We start from the raw sequence: 17,464 nt of genomic DNA, 5'->3' as shown, positions 1-17,464 counted from the left end.
GAGGAATTAAAAAAGATCTTTGAAAATTCAATGGGAGAATTCCTCAAAGTGAATGGTGTTGACCATTTCTTCTTCCCTTTTCCCCTTTTTTAAGTATGTGCCCCCCCCCCTCCTTGTGGTAGTACTTGAATCTTCCACTAGTTTTGACTGAAGAAAATCATCATACCTATTTGCTTTCTCTGAGAACTGTGAAGAAGACAGATGGGTAGAGAACTAGAGATTGCAGTAAGAGGGATAGAGAGAAAGAGAGGGGGGGGGGGTAGAGCGTCAAATCCCTGTACCATGGTTCTCACAAAATGCTAGAATTTTTAGGATTTGCCGCATAGCAAGACTACCTTATACTCTGAAGGGTAGTGGAATCTTGTCGTTCTTTATGGGATACTGACTTGGCACATTGGCGTACAGTAATAATTTTACTCTTTCATGACACACACATCTCTACAGACAGATGGAATTAGCTCACCTGCTTCACACATTTAGATCTTATTTACATTTATATACATTTTGGATACGGAAAAATTCAAGGTTAGTAGATCTTTGAAAAATGATGTAATCTTGTTTTCTGCAATAAAGTAGTTGCAAGTTCTCAATTCATTGGTGAAAAACATGAGGGAGGGGGCTTCTGATAGGGAATATGCAGGGGCCACGGAAGCGGGAGGGGCCCCCCTCCCACTTTTTTCCAAAACCATGTACAAAAACATAAAACTTAGAAAACCGTTCGTGGCCCCTGATATGTGTGTACAAATCTGAAGAAAGCACATGGTGGGGTCATTAGCAGAGATATTGGTGTGTGTGTATTGAGTTTTGTCAGACGTGTATCAATCAGATATGATTATTTACGTCTGGGACCGACCTTTAACGTCACCATCCAAAAGACGTGACCAGGGCTCGAATCTCTGCATCAATTTGTAACTTCCCCACATAGCTTGGAGTACAGGCGCACGCCACAACGCCCAGTTAGAGGCAGTAGGGGTAAACCTGATGTGTGTTGCTGCCCTCTACGTTCGTTGGGGGAAAACCAATGACAGGATTTGTGAAGACATAGAAAGGATGCCCATATTACTTCCCCCCCCCCCAGAATTTTAGGTAACTGACTTAGGGCCCCTACCAGGTGAGCCGGAAGCTATTCTGGATGAGGGGGGGGGGGCATCACAAGGGTCATCTTTCTCGAGAGGAAGGGAGTTTTAGATCACAAATTTTCAGTGTCAACCTTGGTTTTGCCATGATAGGTCCATGGTCTTGCATAGGATTTTCTTGATACTTCTATTGAAACCCGAAAATGGGGGCACAAAGTGATATGTCATATAGATCAGAAGTACCACAGAGAACTTGTGCATTGCTAACAAATGAAAATGAACGCTACATAATTTTAAGTGAAATTTGATAACATTTTCAGCAAAAAGGTGTAGGTTTTCGTCGGAGGGGGGGGGGGGGCAACTTCCTATGACCGGGAAATTTTTTGCTCTTGACCCCCCCCCCCCCTGGCCACCGACCCCTGCTACGCCGCTGCCTACCAACGCTGGACGCAGCCTTAGGGGGTGCCCCCAAAGTTACACAAAAGAAAGTCTTATCCCATACGCATACCCTTTTTAAATACGGTATTGTAGAGCTTAGGAGTAGAAGAGAAAAAGACAAAGAGGGAGGAGGAGACTGGGGTTAGAGGAAAACGGAAAAAAAATAGAATGAGAAGGAGAAATTAAATTGAGGGAATGGATTGAAAAATATCAAAAAGAACCGATGAATGGAGTTGAAGAAGAAATAGGGGAGAGAGATGGATAACCAGGGGCATAACAGGGGTCGGGGGGGGGGGGGGGCAAGAGCCAAAAAATTCACGGTCATATAATGTTATGTACAGGATTTTTTATGGTTGTGCCCGAACATTATAGGGCGAAGCAGCTCAATGCGTGATAAGTACAAAAAAGAGGGGCACAGCATGGCGCGCGCGGCAATAAGTTGCTTGATATAAGTCCCGAGCGAGTGAAGAGGGCGATAAAAAAATCACCTTTTCACGAGAATCTAACTTTGGAATTGATTTTGACAAACTATTCAGAAAATAACATCATTTCTTACATCTTCTTTCCTTTCCTTTTCTTTTTTGTTCTTGGTTGTAGAACTTTTTTTGGCCAGTGCTATGCGCATTGCATAGGTCCGGGGCGGGGCAGTGGCGGCACCAGGATTTTTAACCTAGGGGGAGGCAAAAGAATATTTTGGGTGTGAGCTAATTTTTCAATGTAGGCACTACTGACTTGAAAAGGGACCTCTTAAGGACTAGCTGTTTGCACTAGATTATGAAGATTATATTTTACCAAATAAATAATGCGAGTGCGAAGTGCGAGCTGAAAAATGTTGATATCCCGAGATGATAACTGGTAGTTCTAAGCACGTTTTGTTTTCATGAACTAGATGGCTATCTCATTAAACAATTGATGCGAGCGCGTAGAGCAAGCTGAAAATATTTGATTTATGAGAATTATGAATAGGCAGGATGTGTATCTCGCTTAAAATTATGAAAGCTCTAATCGCGGGAAGCATATTGACTTGAACACTGGAATTTTATACCCCATGTGAACAGATAATTCACTGATCTCAGTCAACAGTTATACTGCGAGCGCATAGCGTGAGCGAAATTTTGAATTTTATATAATGACCTGAAAGATTTGTGTTGACATATTGGGAGCTAACAGTGAATGGATGAGAAAATGTTCAAAATTTAAAGAACGAAAAAGGTGTTTTGGAGCACTTTGCAGCTTTATTAAGATGCTTATGAAACATTTACTACACATATTATTTTTTTTTCTCAAAATTTCGGGGTGGGTGGGAGGGGGCAATCCCCCTTGGTGCCGTCACTGGTCCGGGGCGGAGTCCCAGGAACCTTGTGATATTTTTTAACATTGCAGATGGCCACTTTTTTTTATTAAAACCGCTGGTACATACACAACACAACACTTCAAAGCAGTTGCGGACAATAAACGAAGTACTTTGAGGCAGCACAACACAGCAAATCAGTGTATTAAAATTTTGTAAAGAGTCACCAACGAGCGAAGCGAGCCAGAAAAATTTGGCCTTTTATAAAAAAGATTTTGAAATTTAATTATAATTACATGTATGTGATAGTAGCTTCGGAAATTCAGCCAAAGAAAACATTGAGATGCTTTTTACCGTAAATCTAGCAGGCGTAAAGCTTTACTTATATAGGTTATGATCGATAAAAAAAACTAGACCTTGGCTAAGAATTTTTGTCATGGTTGCGACCATTATTGCAAAAAAATTAGCAAGCTTATAATAGACGCCATCCACCTTTCTTCCCGTTCTTTATATTTTTTCAATCCATGGCAGCCCGGGCATGTTATTGAGTTTTTTTTTTTCCTTTTTTCTTGTACCTTTTCTTCATATTCTGATTTTTCAATTTAGCGTTTGGCTCTACCTTCATTTCCCGTTTCTTTTTGCCTCCTTTTCCAATTTTCCCGCCATTCTTTCCTATGCCATTGAGTCATATCTTTTCATTTTTTTTATATCCTCTCTTGCTAATCATGCTAATGTATAAGTATTTTGTACTTTCTCAAATGTTTCCTGCCATTTTCTCTATGTTCTTTCGTCTTTCTGTCACTTTCTTTTCACTCTTTCTCTTTTCCTTTCTTTCTTTCCCTTTTCCCTTTCTCCCTTTTCTCTTTTTCCCAGTTTTTTCCCGGTGAAATTCACCGGGGGGGGGGGGGGGCAGCTTGCCCCCTGCCCCCGCCTGTTACGCCACTGGATGACACGCGAAACAAGGAGAGGACTAGAAAGAGAAAAGGACAAAAATAACCCTCCTGAAATATACAAATTCGTACATTTCCAGGAATTTATCTCCATTTACAAAAAATACTCTAATTTATATTAGACCTTTAGGCCTAAATGAAAATAATTGAAACAAACAAAAATCACACCTCGCAAAACACAACTTCGTAAACGAAATTTCCCGTACATTAAAAAATTGTATCAATGTTGTTGGGTCACAGCAAAAAACAACTCGCTTTGATGTATATTAAAAGGGAGAGTGACAAGCGAATTCCGACCTAATTCAGAAATGGTTTCATTCAGTTTGATTTTTAATTCAATTACTTCATTGCCAATCAATTGGAAAGCTACAAAGTAATTTACGATAGAAAATAGAAAAGGGCAATATTGCAAGTTGACAGGGAATGATATAACATAAACCAAAACAAAAAGTAGTTGGGCGCGTATAGGTTCTTTCCATGAATTATGCATGTAGAGTACATAGACATTATAATATGATTAACTGAAGAAAGTATGGCAGGACCTAATTGAAGTTTGCTTCTGCCGTCCTCTCTTCGGGAATGTGACATGTGCAGGCGCGTATCCAGGATTTTGCACCGGGGGGGGGGGGGGGGACCTAATTTTGGAGCCCCTGTGTATTTTTCGGAAAATGTTACCCCCGCCAGGCAATCATAGGTGCCTTAGTTATCTTCTTTCATAATCACGTGCAAAGAAAGGCAATCAAAGACCTCTTTTTTAATATGTTCATGAAAAAAATATCCATAAATATGTTGTAATACCACTTTTTGGAAAGAATAAATGCGATCAGAAAACATAGAAGCACTTTGGGGTTTCAATTTAATTTAACTTCTCCTCAGAGTGGTAGGCCCTACTAAAATTATGTGTGTGGGATCTGTGATTTCTTTACCAGGGGCGGATCCAGCTTTCGCCAATAAGGGGCGGGGGATATTTCCATCGATATGTTTCCCAATCAGACATTCTAAGCACTTTTTGCAACCGTGAACATCATGGGTACACGTATCATCTAAACAATATTGATGCGAGCTCTTTTCATCCTCTTTTGGCGCCCCCTTTTTCGCCTACCCGGGGGGTCCGGGCCCCTATAACCCCCATACGCATATGATTTGGTAGCTCAAAATTAATTTTTAGGCCGTGTCTTTATAATCACTTTAATCGAATTGACGCATCCTTCTAAGGGGTTTATATCGCCCGCGTATATCCCTTTCTGTATTACTTGTTTGGGCTTACCGATGTTTCATCTACTTATATCGAATCCATTGATAATAAAAATATTAAATGACGTCATAAAGAAATCAACTCCTCAGCTCAGGCGGTCGTTAACAAGTGGGAAAGTTTCTGCGCGTGCTGTTCGATGACAGGTATAGGTATAAAAAGCCGATAGAGTTGAAACATGTTCAGAACTATGCCCTACAGAGGCAGAGAGAAACTACAGGATCCGGATGACGGTTAGAGAGTTATCACCCTCCAATTATTTGAAAGTATATACGGTAAGTGCATAGTATTGAAGTGTTCGTTTTCTTGTGAACTTGTAAGAACCAGCAAAGGGTAGAGTGACTCTCTTATAGTGCCCCCTAAAAAACCCATAATTTCAATTAATGATATCATTTATTTGGTCTAGCTCAGGAACCGCGGACGGTATTGAAAGTGAGGGGGGGGGGCTGACCATGCCGAAAAATCCTCAAAATCACAATCAGATAGTCATTTTCATATTTTTGTACCACGGTTCTGGAAAAAAAAGTGGGGGTGAACCCCCTCCCCCCCCCCCCCGCCCGTTACACGGCCCTTTTAGCTCATGAAATTTTGTTATCCATGGGCCTGTTTCTTGCCATTGTTATCGTAATATCCAATTACGGTGACATATTGTATGTCTGGAAAATGTTTTATCTTTTTATTACGAGAGGGCGAAGCGAAGGTGTTGAATGAATGGACATTTCTTAATAATTCTTGGCATGTTAATCAGATCTAGAAAATGCAAAGGCAAATATGATGTCGAAATTGATATACAGCTTCAGCTCGAAAATTCATAGCATTATGGGTCTATTTTGATATAATATGGATTGTGGAGGGAACAAAAATAAACATACAACATTAATGTTGGATATTATTTTTGAAAAAAAGTACAAATGTTTCATAAAAGACAAATTGATACTTTGTTATTTTTAGATCAGGAGTATCTTAGTTAAAAATTCGTAATCAGAAGGATAAAATCAAATATACTTTAAATCTATTATGATTCATCCAACATTGCTTGATTGGAGTGTTTGATGTTTATAATTTTTGTATGGTTGTTTTTTTTATCATCACTTTTGCTGGAGATTCTGCATTTTGTTCATAAATCAATAAGAAATTAACATCCTAATACAAAAACAACGATATACATGAATACATTTAAATTTGACAGTTCTAAACTGACAAAGGCCGAGAATTATAGAGAAAGTAAAATTGTAAAATAGTAAGTTTTGCATCCGCCGTTTAAGAAAAGCCATATCTGAAACAATAAATGCCTGCTCTGCAAATTTGTTGACAAAAATGGTGATTGCATACGAATTAACAAAGTTGTTTGATTTACATGTTGCTACGTGTTGCTAATTTGTCATTTGCAAATTCGGACATTCCTAATCAGAATTTAACGAAGCATATACACCTTCGAAACACCGAAAACGAGAAGACCTTTTTTGCTATGAAACCGGGGGTAACAACTATCAAAATGGCTATGATTACACTCTGGAAAAAAAAAATGCTCCATGAGGGTAATAATGTGTCCAACCAACATTGGGCATTTCTTTTGGGAATTTTTATTTATCCAGTGTGGTGAAAAGTTTGCCCATTCTAAATTAATTGCTGCTTATTTTTTAACCTTACTGGACAATGTGATCCCGCATTGGGTAAAAAACTGCCCAAAATTGGTTGGACACATAATTACCCTAGTGCTGGTTAAAATTTTACCCAATATTTTTTACAGTGTATGGAAATGGTCAAATTGATATATGTCCCTCTAGAAGAAAATCATATTAGATTTCAGTAATAAATTGCGAAGAAAAGTAATAATACCAGTATAATAATACAAAATGGGAATACCCCAATCTTACCAAGCAACGACAATTCAGAAAAAAACCACGGATCTTTAAAAGGCACAACAATAAACTTTTCGTCGTAAAGATAAATGGTTTTCCGCGATACATATCATAAAAGTATATACTGATATACCTGCACATTGATGTGAGGTCAATAAATGAGAGTGCTGATACCCAGAAAGACGATTGAATTTAAAATCTCTATACAGTTTTGATAAGTCATAAAGATGATGATCCACAGCATTTATATTGCGCCATATTTCTGTTCAAAAACATTCATAGGCGCGGGCTCATAAGCTAAATATTACACATCTGCTGAAATAGGTGAGTTTCGAGAGACAAAATTTTTTTGAAGAGTTTCATGTTGTCAATTTCACAGAGTGAAGAGGGGAGGGAGTTCTAGATGCATGGAGCAAGAGATGAAAAGGCACGGTCTCCATATCCATTTAGGCATAGGCGGATCCATGGGGGCGAGCCCCCTCCCCCTATTGGTGGAGCAAAAAAAAAAAGGGGGGGGGGGAGAAAAAAAAAGAAGAAGGGGAAAATAAGAGGAGAAAGACGAGTGAATAAAATAAGGTGAGGGGAAGACTTGAAAATAAAAATAAAAATCTTTCATGTTACTATATGAAATTTTCGCTCGCGATTCGCATCACCTCTTCAGTGAGATACATATCTTGCTAAATAGGCTGATATGGAGCTTAAAATTCCAAGTTTTGAAGTCAATATACAAAAATTATTTCAGCTCAGACATCAAGCTTTCATTATTTTGTTTGAAAAAGTGCTCTGTAAAATGTCCATTTTTTTGTCGAAGTATCAACATTTTTCCTCGCACTGCGCGCTTGCATTATTCGATTTGCCAAGTACCTTATTGTCTTCGTGTATTCCATAAAAGATTTAAAATATCCCTTTTCAGGAAAAGTATCAGCTAGCGCAGAGCGCTCGCATTTTGATTGGTAAGTTATGTATACCTCTATAACACGTTACTTAAAATACCCTCTTTATGACAGTTTATCAACAATTTCCACGCACTCGATTAGGCTTATTAGATTAATAAATAAGAAAATAACATTTCATGAATTAATTATTCCTAATTAATAAATTGTCTCATTTTTCAGAATGGAGTATCGACAAGTTTCATCTCGCGCTTAGGAATAGGAATAGGAAGATTTTTCATCATTTTCATAATTATGATGACACAATGTCCTTAAATGTCCCGGTTCTGGGTCAAAATAAAAATTAAAAAAAATATCAGCTCGCGCTTCGCGCTCACATCATTTATTAAGTGCGATTCACAGCCACTTCACAATTTTCCTACACAGTGCTTGAAATAGGGCTTAAATTGACCCTTCTTTCAGAACGCAATATTAAATATTTTCAACTTGCGTTTCGCGCTCGCATTATTGATTTTTAAAGATTTTTAAAAATGTATTCAGAATGTCCAGATTATAGGTTTAAGTCTAAAACACGTGCACACATGTTTATTGAGATACGCAGCTTGTTCTTTATTTAAAACGTACTTAAATTATCCAGATTCAGATGAGAATATCAACAATTTTCTGCTCGCACTCCGCACTCGCATTGTTAATGTGGGAAGATACCCAATTACCAATATTTTTCATGATTCACAAAACATGAATAAAGTGTCCTGTTTTGAGGTCTGAAATCTCTTTTTTTTTCCGCTTGCGCTCTGTGCTCGCTTCAATTGTTAAGTTATATACCTACACGTTCATGATTACAAAAAGTGCTTAGAATGGTATTTTGTTTAGGTCGGAATGTTAAAAAAAAATTCCGCTCGCGCTTCGCGCTCGCATTATTTATTAAGTGCGATTCACATCCAATTCACAATTTTCCTACACAGTGCTTGAAATAGGGCTTAAATTGACCCTTCTTTCAGAACGCAATATCAAATATTTTCAACTTGCGTTTCGCGCTCGAATTATGGATTTTTAAAGATTTTTAAAAATGTATTCAAAATGCACAGATTCTAGATCGAAATCTAAAACACGTGCACACATGGTTATTGAGATACGCAGCTTGTTCTTTATTTAAAACGTGCTTAAATTATCCAGTTTCAGATGAGAATATCAAAAATTTTCTGCTCGCGATCCGCACTCGCATCATTAATATGGTAAGATACCCAATTACCCATCCTTTTCATGATTCACAAACATGAATAAAGCTCCTTTGTTGAGGTCTGAAATCTCATTTTTTTTCTGCTCGCTTCAATTGTTTAGTTATATACCTATCCGTTCATGACTCCAAAAAGTGCTTAGAATGGCATTTTTGGTTCGGAATGTCAAAAATTTTCCGTTCGCGCTTTGCGCTTGCATTTTTTAATTGTTGAAAGATTGTCTTCATGGCTAACTGCAAACAGTCCTTAACAGGTCACTATAAGATTACCTGGGTTTAGTCTAAAAATTTCTGCTAGTCCTTAACGCTCGTAGTGATTATCTAGTTACATACGCATCTTGTTCAGGATCACAAACATTGCCCAGACTGTTCAATTTCCAGCACAAAATACATGAAGTATCCAACAAAAAATAGCTTGCGCTCCTCGCTCGCACTATTTAAATAGGGCTTGTGGGATTGTCGCATATTTATGTAGTTTTATAAGAATAAAACTGAAAAGTGTCTGTAGGATTACCCACTTCAAAGAAACAAACCAAAAATCTACTTTTAGCGGCCGATCGGGGAAAATATGGGTATGAAAAATTCGCCCCCCCCCCCTTTTGGCGAAGGCTGGATCCGCCCCTGCTTTAGATGTGTAATGGGATGATAGATGGATAATTTTGTTATTATGGAATTCATTGTCAGATGAAATTAACATAAGACAGATGGGTTCTAAAAGATGCGATCTGAAATCTAATAGAGAGAAAGGTAAAATTTCCAGTTTAAATGTCCAACTTGTTTGATTTTGTTTTGCGTTCAAACCAGTGATGTAATGGGCCAAACAAATTTAGGGGATCAGTCATGGCGTATGGTGCAAAATATCTAAATGGCTGCGAATGAGCAAAATATTTCTACCATTTGATTTTTTTAAATCTGATTTTGTGATAGATTTTCACATACACGTAATATTCAGAAAATAAAATATATTAAATTACATCCTTTCCCTTTTTATTTATTTATTTATTTTATTATTATTATTTTTTTTTGGGGGGGGGGTTCATGGGCCCCATCTGTACGTCAGTGGTTGCAAATAATGCAGAAAATAGCGTATACATTTACAGAAACAAAATATAAAATATTTTAAAATCTAGTCATTGTTTGTAATCAAAATTAATATACAGCATGGACATGATGGAGCGCAGGAGATCATATCGTGAACGGTAATGCTAATTATTTGGGGTAGCGCTGAATGTCGAGACCCCGCCAAGAAAATTGGGGGGGGGGGTATAAAACCATTTCTGAAGCATGGAATTGGCAAACAAATTGCGAAATAGCTTTCTTATTATGCTACAATCACCAAATTTGTAAGAAAAAAATATATTACCATGATTACCGCGATCGATTGCTAAATTTATTCACCAGTAAAAAGCAACAACAAATTCCACAATGAAATTTCCTTGCAAGACTGTAATTAAGAGGAAAGTACAAAGTCACATTATTGAAACTTTGCCATAATTTTTAGGTTAATAAAGTTTATTATTCCGTATGCCTACAGATCAAGACACCGTCTCAATATCATTAAACATTCACATGTATGGGAGTTTAAGCGAAATGGTATTTTCCCCGCCACTTTTCCATTGACGAACAAAATAATGGATATGCAAATGATGGCCCGATAACGAGCTTGCCATAAATGTACGAACTTTCCCTCTAAAACAATATGCAGAACTTGATTATTGTTCAAATCGTGGAAGTCAAATGGGGGTGGATATGCCAAACAGGGGCGCCAGAAGCGGAAATGGTGTATACAAACCTACCAATATGAAATATTATTGGACAAACAAAAAGAAAGTTATGAGCGTTGAATGTCTACAAACTAACTTATACAGGCCTTCTAAAAAGGATAAACTGAAGTTCAAGGGTTAGCTTTATCAAGAATACATGTTTTATTCTTATGTTTTCTATTTTACATAAGTGAGTAACTCATCAACTTTAATTTGACACATTCCTTGCGTCACAATTGTCAAGGGTCACAGAGTTATGGTCCATCGAAGGGTTATGGGTTTTAATGTACGAGCACGAAGCCAACTTTGTTGTAAGGTTTTGGTTTCATCAGATATTTTCCCTGCAAATTTCAGTGAAAAGTTACCCTCCTTATAATTTTTTGTGGAGTAAACGGCTAGTGTCTAGATACAATTATGGCTCATCACATCCTCGCTTACTTGCAGGCACATTTTTAGCATTTAAGAAATGTTCTTCACAACCACGCAATGGTAGCAACGCAAGACATGCAGCATCAACTTTGAGGTACTGTGAAAACGTTGAAGGTGTTGATGCAAAAGTTACTAGGGGTGAATGACGTGTTCAACTGTCAGAGATCGAAGCTAGGCAGTTGATGTTTTAATGCCAGTAACTCACCAGAAGTTAACAGAGAGGGAAAGGATTTTATTGAAATTTTGAAGGGAAAACACTGATGAAACCAAAACCTCACATCAAACATGTCAAACTAGGTTTCGTGCTGTATACATCGAAACCCAAAACTTGGAAAAAGTGGGTTTTGTTCCTTCGATGGACCATAACTCCGTGACCCGTGGCAGTTGTGACACAAGGAAGGTGTCAAATTAAAGTTGATGAGTTACACCTATGTAGAATAGACATCACAAGAATAAATTATGTATTTTTGATATAGCTGACCTTTGAACTTCGGTTACTTATTTTAGAAACACCCTTTATATTGGAGATCCGCCCATTGGCCCTGGCGAAGGAAGATGTGTGATGTCACATGTACAACTCTTACCTTTGAAAACTAAAAAATATACACTAAAACGACAACTTTTGATTCATTATAATGATATGACATTATTATCATGTTGTGAAAACTTCTATATGCCCTCTCATAAAAGAACAACGCCTGATCTTGCGATAGACTAAAGGAAATTTAAGTGAAAAATGAACGATGTGTGACGTCACAGATATTAGTTGCTTTGCCAATGAGAAAATCTGCATATAGCATTAGTGATCTTAATATTCAAATCCTTGGCCATAACTTTCTTATGATCTCATTTTTTGTTTCTTTTACGCATAATTAAATTGGTTTAATAGGCTTCATTTTCCTGTAATGCATTCGGAGTCGATTAAGCGTTTGAAGGTTTGAATTTGATTTGACTTGAATTTATTGTTCTGATTGCTTTCACAATAAACTATACATAATAAAACATACATGATAAACAAATAATAATTGAATAACATAATTATAAAGTTAAAAAGTGAACATGTCGAGAAAAATAAAAAACAAAGTATTCAATAACTAAGTAGAATAATTCGGAAAAGCCAAGATAAAGATATATTTATCCTTTTCTTTCTCTCTATTATTTTTTTTGGGAGGGCTTATTTTCTATTTTCTGTGGTAAATAATGGGCAGAAAGGAGAAATGGCCACCCCAAAAGTAATTTGATACCACCCCCCCCCCCCCCCCCGGTCTGAGAAGTATATCCGATCCTTGTATATAGTCCAGCTGGGAAATTAGCCAAGTTTAAGGAGAGTGGAAAATCGGGGAAAACCGTTGTAATTGATTTGTTGATGCACATGCTTATTTCAATTAAGTAGCGCCGTAATCTAAACATATTTCAGATTAAATGTGCATGGATAATCATATTCTGTATTTAGTTTCCAAGGTTAATTCCACGAAGCTGCTATACACCCTGATTTATGCCTCAGGGGATTTTATACGTTTCCCGGATACGATTGCGTGGCTTGGCAAATTGTTTTTCTGACGTGTGTTTCCAATTTATAGGCTTTGATGGGGAAAAATATAGCATGTACAGTACATAAGCATATTCATTTTGATGCGGAGTCGCGATTATTCATATCAGGGAAGTGAATGAATATAAAGGATATATAATATGATATAATATGATATCTATATATAAAAAGAAATATTTTCATGTTATGGATTACACATTTTAAAGCTCGATCCATGCTTTGCTTCATTACAAAAAAAAATAGAAATAAAAAGAGACCGCGGGCTCTATGTAATAAGGATGAAACTAGCATTCAGATAAAAGTGATATCAATAATGAGACCGGCGAAGTTGGACGCTCTATCTCGTTATTGCAAAATTCATGCTATATTATGTATACTTATATTCTTAAATAGCGAAATGGCCTCAATCGTATCGAAAACATTTTTGATGATGATGGTCTTCTTAATGTCTCCGGGGCTGATCAGAACCGCTTTCACCCAGACAGCAACAGAATATAACATGACCACGCCCATCGCCAAGCCCACTTCAACTGCATCGTCGAACACCACGCCATCTCTTTCCGCAACCAGTCATGGCGCCATCGACGTAACACTGTCTACCAATGGCGACGCACTTGGGGAAGATGTCTCCAAGAGAATGCACCCGGTAGCTGCAACCACAAGTGGTTATTGGTCCAGCAATGATGAGGAGGAAACCACATCCGAAGTGCTTTCGTCATCAGAGATTAACCCTGCAACAGAATTCACAGACTTCGATTCAGGTAACAGCATTCTTGGAAGATTTATTTATTATTTTTATTCATTTATTAAAATATCTTTATACAGGATAACAAGCTCAGATTGACTGTTTTTCAGCATGGTCCTGTTAACATAAAGTAACAATATATACATAAAAGATAAAAGTGTAACTTAGGTTCTATACAAGTAATGAATGATTTCAATAACATTAAAATCAGAATTAATATTAAGATTGATAGATAAAAGGCGAAAGCATGGCGTTTAAACAGCAAAGTTGCAAATCATGTACACATCCTATTTATACAGATCCTACATGACTTGTTTTTTATAATTTGTTCAAAATTGTTTCTTCATTAATCTTTACAAGATTGTTCTCATGCATAATTTTCTTAAAATAAATATCAATAAATGGGATAATATCTTTTAATTGCCTCCATACCGCAGCTCCTCCTCCCAATCTAAGTATTGATTTTTCTGTGTATCTTTTTCTGTATCACCGTTTCAAGCCTCCCGTAGTACCTCCAAATGAGTAGGCCTATGAAAGCTCACAAGTTTTTAAAAAGCAACCGCACTCACCATTTTACGCCATATTTGTTCACAGTCTAACAATGAACTACCCTTGTAGGTTTACAATTTTTCAAACTTCAGAAATAAATTAATAACTCCGACTTCTGTTTAATTTGTTTTCTGTGATATACTGCCCAAACAATATAATCTTTGGTCTTTCACAATGCAGGTGATTCAGAATGGATTTGGGAACCGCTATCGTGGCAATGGGACATCATCCTCCAACTCATCTCAGCCATTGTAGGAATCCTTGGTAACCTATTGGTAATCGTGGTCATTTTCAGCCGTCGTTCGTCTGGTCGAACAACCGACATCCTCATCGGAAGCCTGGCCGTAGCTGACCTCTTGACATCAGTTGCCATCGTTCCTTATCCGACCCCAATCCGCGTACCCCATTCATGGCAAGGAATGCTTTGGTGTATAGTGATGTACCAGAACTTTCCTCTCTGGTTACCTGTCACCGCTTCCTCCTACATCCTAATGGCAATGTCCGTAGAGAGGTACATCGCCGTTGTCTATCCTCTCAGGTTCAGTCGTATCGTGACTTTCCGACGTGTGAACATCGTCATCATCCTCATATGGTTGCTCGCTTGCCTGTCGCTTCTTTTTGCCTTCTTTGTCACAGGGATTGACGAAACATATGGATTCTGCACACTGACTCTGACCTCCCGTCACGAACTGGCAGCAATGGGTTACTACTGGTTCTGTCTTCGGATCGTCGTACCTGTTGCAACAATGCTCATCACGCAGTCCCTGATCGCTCTCGAGCTTCACCGTCAGTCGAAGAATTTCCGAGGGAATAACAATTCCACGAACTCTTTCCACGTTGTCGCTCGAAATCGCGTGCTCAAAATCATGTTAGAGATCATCATCATCTACATCGTTTGTTGGTTGCCTAACCAGGTGGCCTTCTTGGGCGTCATCGTTGGCTTCATAGAGTGGTCGGAATATATCGGTACTCCACTTCATCGGGTTCTTACGGTCATCGGTTTCTACAACAGCTGTTTAAATCCTTTCATCTACGCCGCACAGCATCCGCAGTTCAGGCGCGCAACAAAGGAACTTTTTACTGGAAAAATCAACAAAAAATCATCCATATTCAGTACAAACAAACCTGATTCAAGCGACAACAATAGAAGTAGGCCTAAAGACCCGTCGGTCGTTTGAAAGACATTATATACCTCATGTTAAGGTTGTTATCTCTGATTGGTCAAAACTGCATCATGTGATTCCGTCTATCATCGTCTCAGGGGTTTGACTTACTGTACATTTCTTCTATCAAACCCTCTGATAGTGCTCTTAACCCCTGAGGGCGGGGCCACAAGTTGCGTTTCGGCCAAGCCTCGGGTGATAAAAGGGCCGGTATGAAAAGCACCTCGGGAATGATAATCTACACAGTCATCCTCATGCGCAGTAAAATAATCATGATTATTCTGTGTATTACGTTTATCTTTAATATTGAAATAAAAAGAACAAAAATAAAACACAACAAACATAAAGCATAATGACGAGGGCATAGGCCTTAGTAGTATAATCAATCTGTTTTAATCATTATACTTTTTGATGGGGAAAACTATTGGTTCTAGACGTTGTACGCCGATAGAGCTTACAAGCGACAGATTGTTATCCTTGTTACCCCCTCTTCTTTTGACTTTGACCCCCTTCAATTCCCCCCATACCCCCTCCTCCTGTCCCACTATCCCCTCTCTCTGCTTTGATCCTTTTTACAACCTATGCCTTCTAAACCTCAAGTTTATAACCACAATATTGTCCAATGTGAAGTAGGCCAAGTAGGTTCGAGAGGAAAATGTGTGCTCATGTTATTTTTCCAGGATCATGATCCTAAATTGTTGTGTTAAGTGGCAACATTGTATGTAATTTCGTATATTCCTTCTTACGTGTTTTATGGATCTCTATGAAAAAATCATACCATAGGGTATGTAATGAAATCAGTATGTACAAGACTTTGAATTATTTATAGCAAAATAAAGACATTTCTATTGTTATACCATGTGTACAGGAACGGACAAAATAACGACATAATTAGTGATAGCGTACTCCATTAAATATGCACTCAGAACAGATGTAGCAAGATTAAACAATTACTGAAGGAAATAGAAAGACACATTTTTCTGTCATTTTTTTCTAAATATAAATCATATTTTATTGATAACATCACGGCAACGGCATGTAGTACAATTTCCACTTTAAACATATCAACTTTTGGTACCACAGGGGTAGGTATCACCTTGCAATGGACCTTTTAAAATAAGTAACCGATATTGGATGAACCCCTTTTTACTGTTCATACGGGCATCATGCAGATTTATTATTTCAATATAAAAGGTAAATATAGATAGATCAATAGTTTGTTAATATATATCAAAACATCATATTGCAATGTATTTACAAGGTAATAATGGCACAAAAAGTGTTCGAACAATAACCAAGATATTGACATGATATCAAAATTACTTGTCATTGTGAGAATTTTAATTCAGCTTCTCCAGCATTCAATTTATTCCAAGAACTTACAGATAATTTCTCGAAAGCTATAATTAAATAGTAAAATATTGTTCAAGCTATCTATACGTTTAACTGTCGAGTCCTGTAAAGAATCAATTTTTGTACCAGAAAATTTGATGTCCGTATTAAGTCATTTGTTTCCTAGGGGTCAAAGATACGTAAAATGTGAAAGAGTGCAAGAGTTATTTGTTTGTTTATTTATTTATTTATTATTTATTTGTTTTCTTTATTTTATACTGCCGTGTAGGCCTGTTATGCAAAACCGATTTCCAAAGGCGCCCTGCAGTGTAACAAATAACTCAACATTATAGCAATTCAATAATTAAGTAAAATAGAATACATTATACATGTAGAGTGAATCAACTAGTATCATGGAATCATTACATCAAGTTATTCAGCGTAATTACATGTCTGACAGTCAGAATTTTAATGATTTACAGTGTTTTTAATGCATGGAGGGACGTGCATTTTTGTATATCACAGGGGAGCAAAATAGATAAGACGACAGCAACATATTAAAAAAAAATTATTTTATAATCCGTCCTTGGGCAGGGTATTTGAAGGGGAAATCAATCAGAATATCGTTTTTGATAAGTTACATTACGTTTGCAGATAAGCGGTTCCAGATAGATTGGTGCTAAATCGATCGTATTTTGAAAGCAAGAACACAATATTAATATTTGATACGTTCCTCCACTGTTTGCCATTCGAGTGGAGACAACAATTCATGTTGGGGAGTAGGATAGTCCTTATTCAAAATTATTCGGGCATACTTTTTCTGCAGTTTTGGTATCTTTCTTTTGTTGGTTTTTGCACAGCTTCCCCAAGATGTACAACAATGATCAATGTAAGGTAAAATAATGGCAAAATATAAATTCTTAAGATTCCTAGGC

The 17,464-nt window shown here is 37.4% G+C and overlaps 1 protein-coding gene across 1 annotated transcript; it reads left to right on the top strand.

Annotated features, from left to right (window-relative positions):
• The first annotated feature begins 5,191 nt into the window (after positions 1-5,191).
• LOC129264718 (trace amine-associated receptor 7e-like) lies at positions 5,192-17,464 on the top strand. Its single transcript, XM_064098472.1, has 3 exons — positions 5,192-5,282; positions 13,134-13,501; positions 14,215-17,464. The coding sequence occupies exons 2-3, from the start codon at positions 13,138-13,140 to the stop codon at positions 15,210-15,212; spliced, it is 1,362 nt and encodes a 453-aa protein (XP_063954542.1). The 5' UTR covers positions 5,192-5,282; positions 13,134-13,137; the 3' UTR covers positions 15,213-17,464.

The sequence above is a fragment of the Lytechinus pictus genome, chromosome 1 (assembly GCF_037042905.1).
Source record: "Lytechinus pictus isolate F3 Inbred chromosome 1, Lp3.0, whole genome shotgun sequence".
Classification (NCBI taxonomy): domain Eukaryota; kingdom Metazoa; phylum Echinodermata; class Echinoidea; order Temnopleuroida; family Toxopneustidae; genus Lytechinus; species Lytechinus pictus.
Note: the sequence above shows the minus strand (reverse complement) of the source record. Positions and strands in the feature narration are given on the sequence as shown.

What these genes read in the sequence shown, in the direction of transcription:
- LOC129264718 (XM_064098472.1), top strand. Translation starts at nt 13,138, where the DNA reads ATGGCCTCAATCGTATCGAAAACATTTTTGATGATGATGGTCTTCTTA. An exon ending in ATTCACAGACTTCGATTCAG is followed by an intron (nt 13,502 to 14,214) that starts GTAACAGCATTC and finishes TTCACAATGCAG; the next exon opens with GTGATTCAGAATGGATTTGG.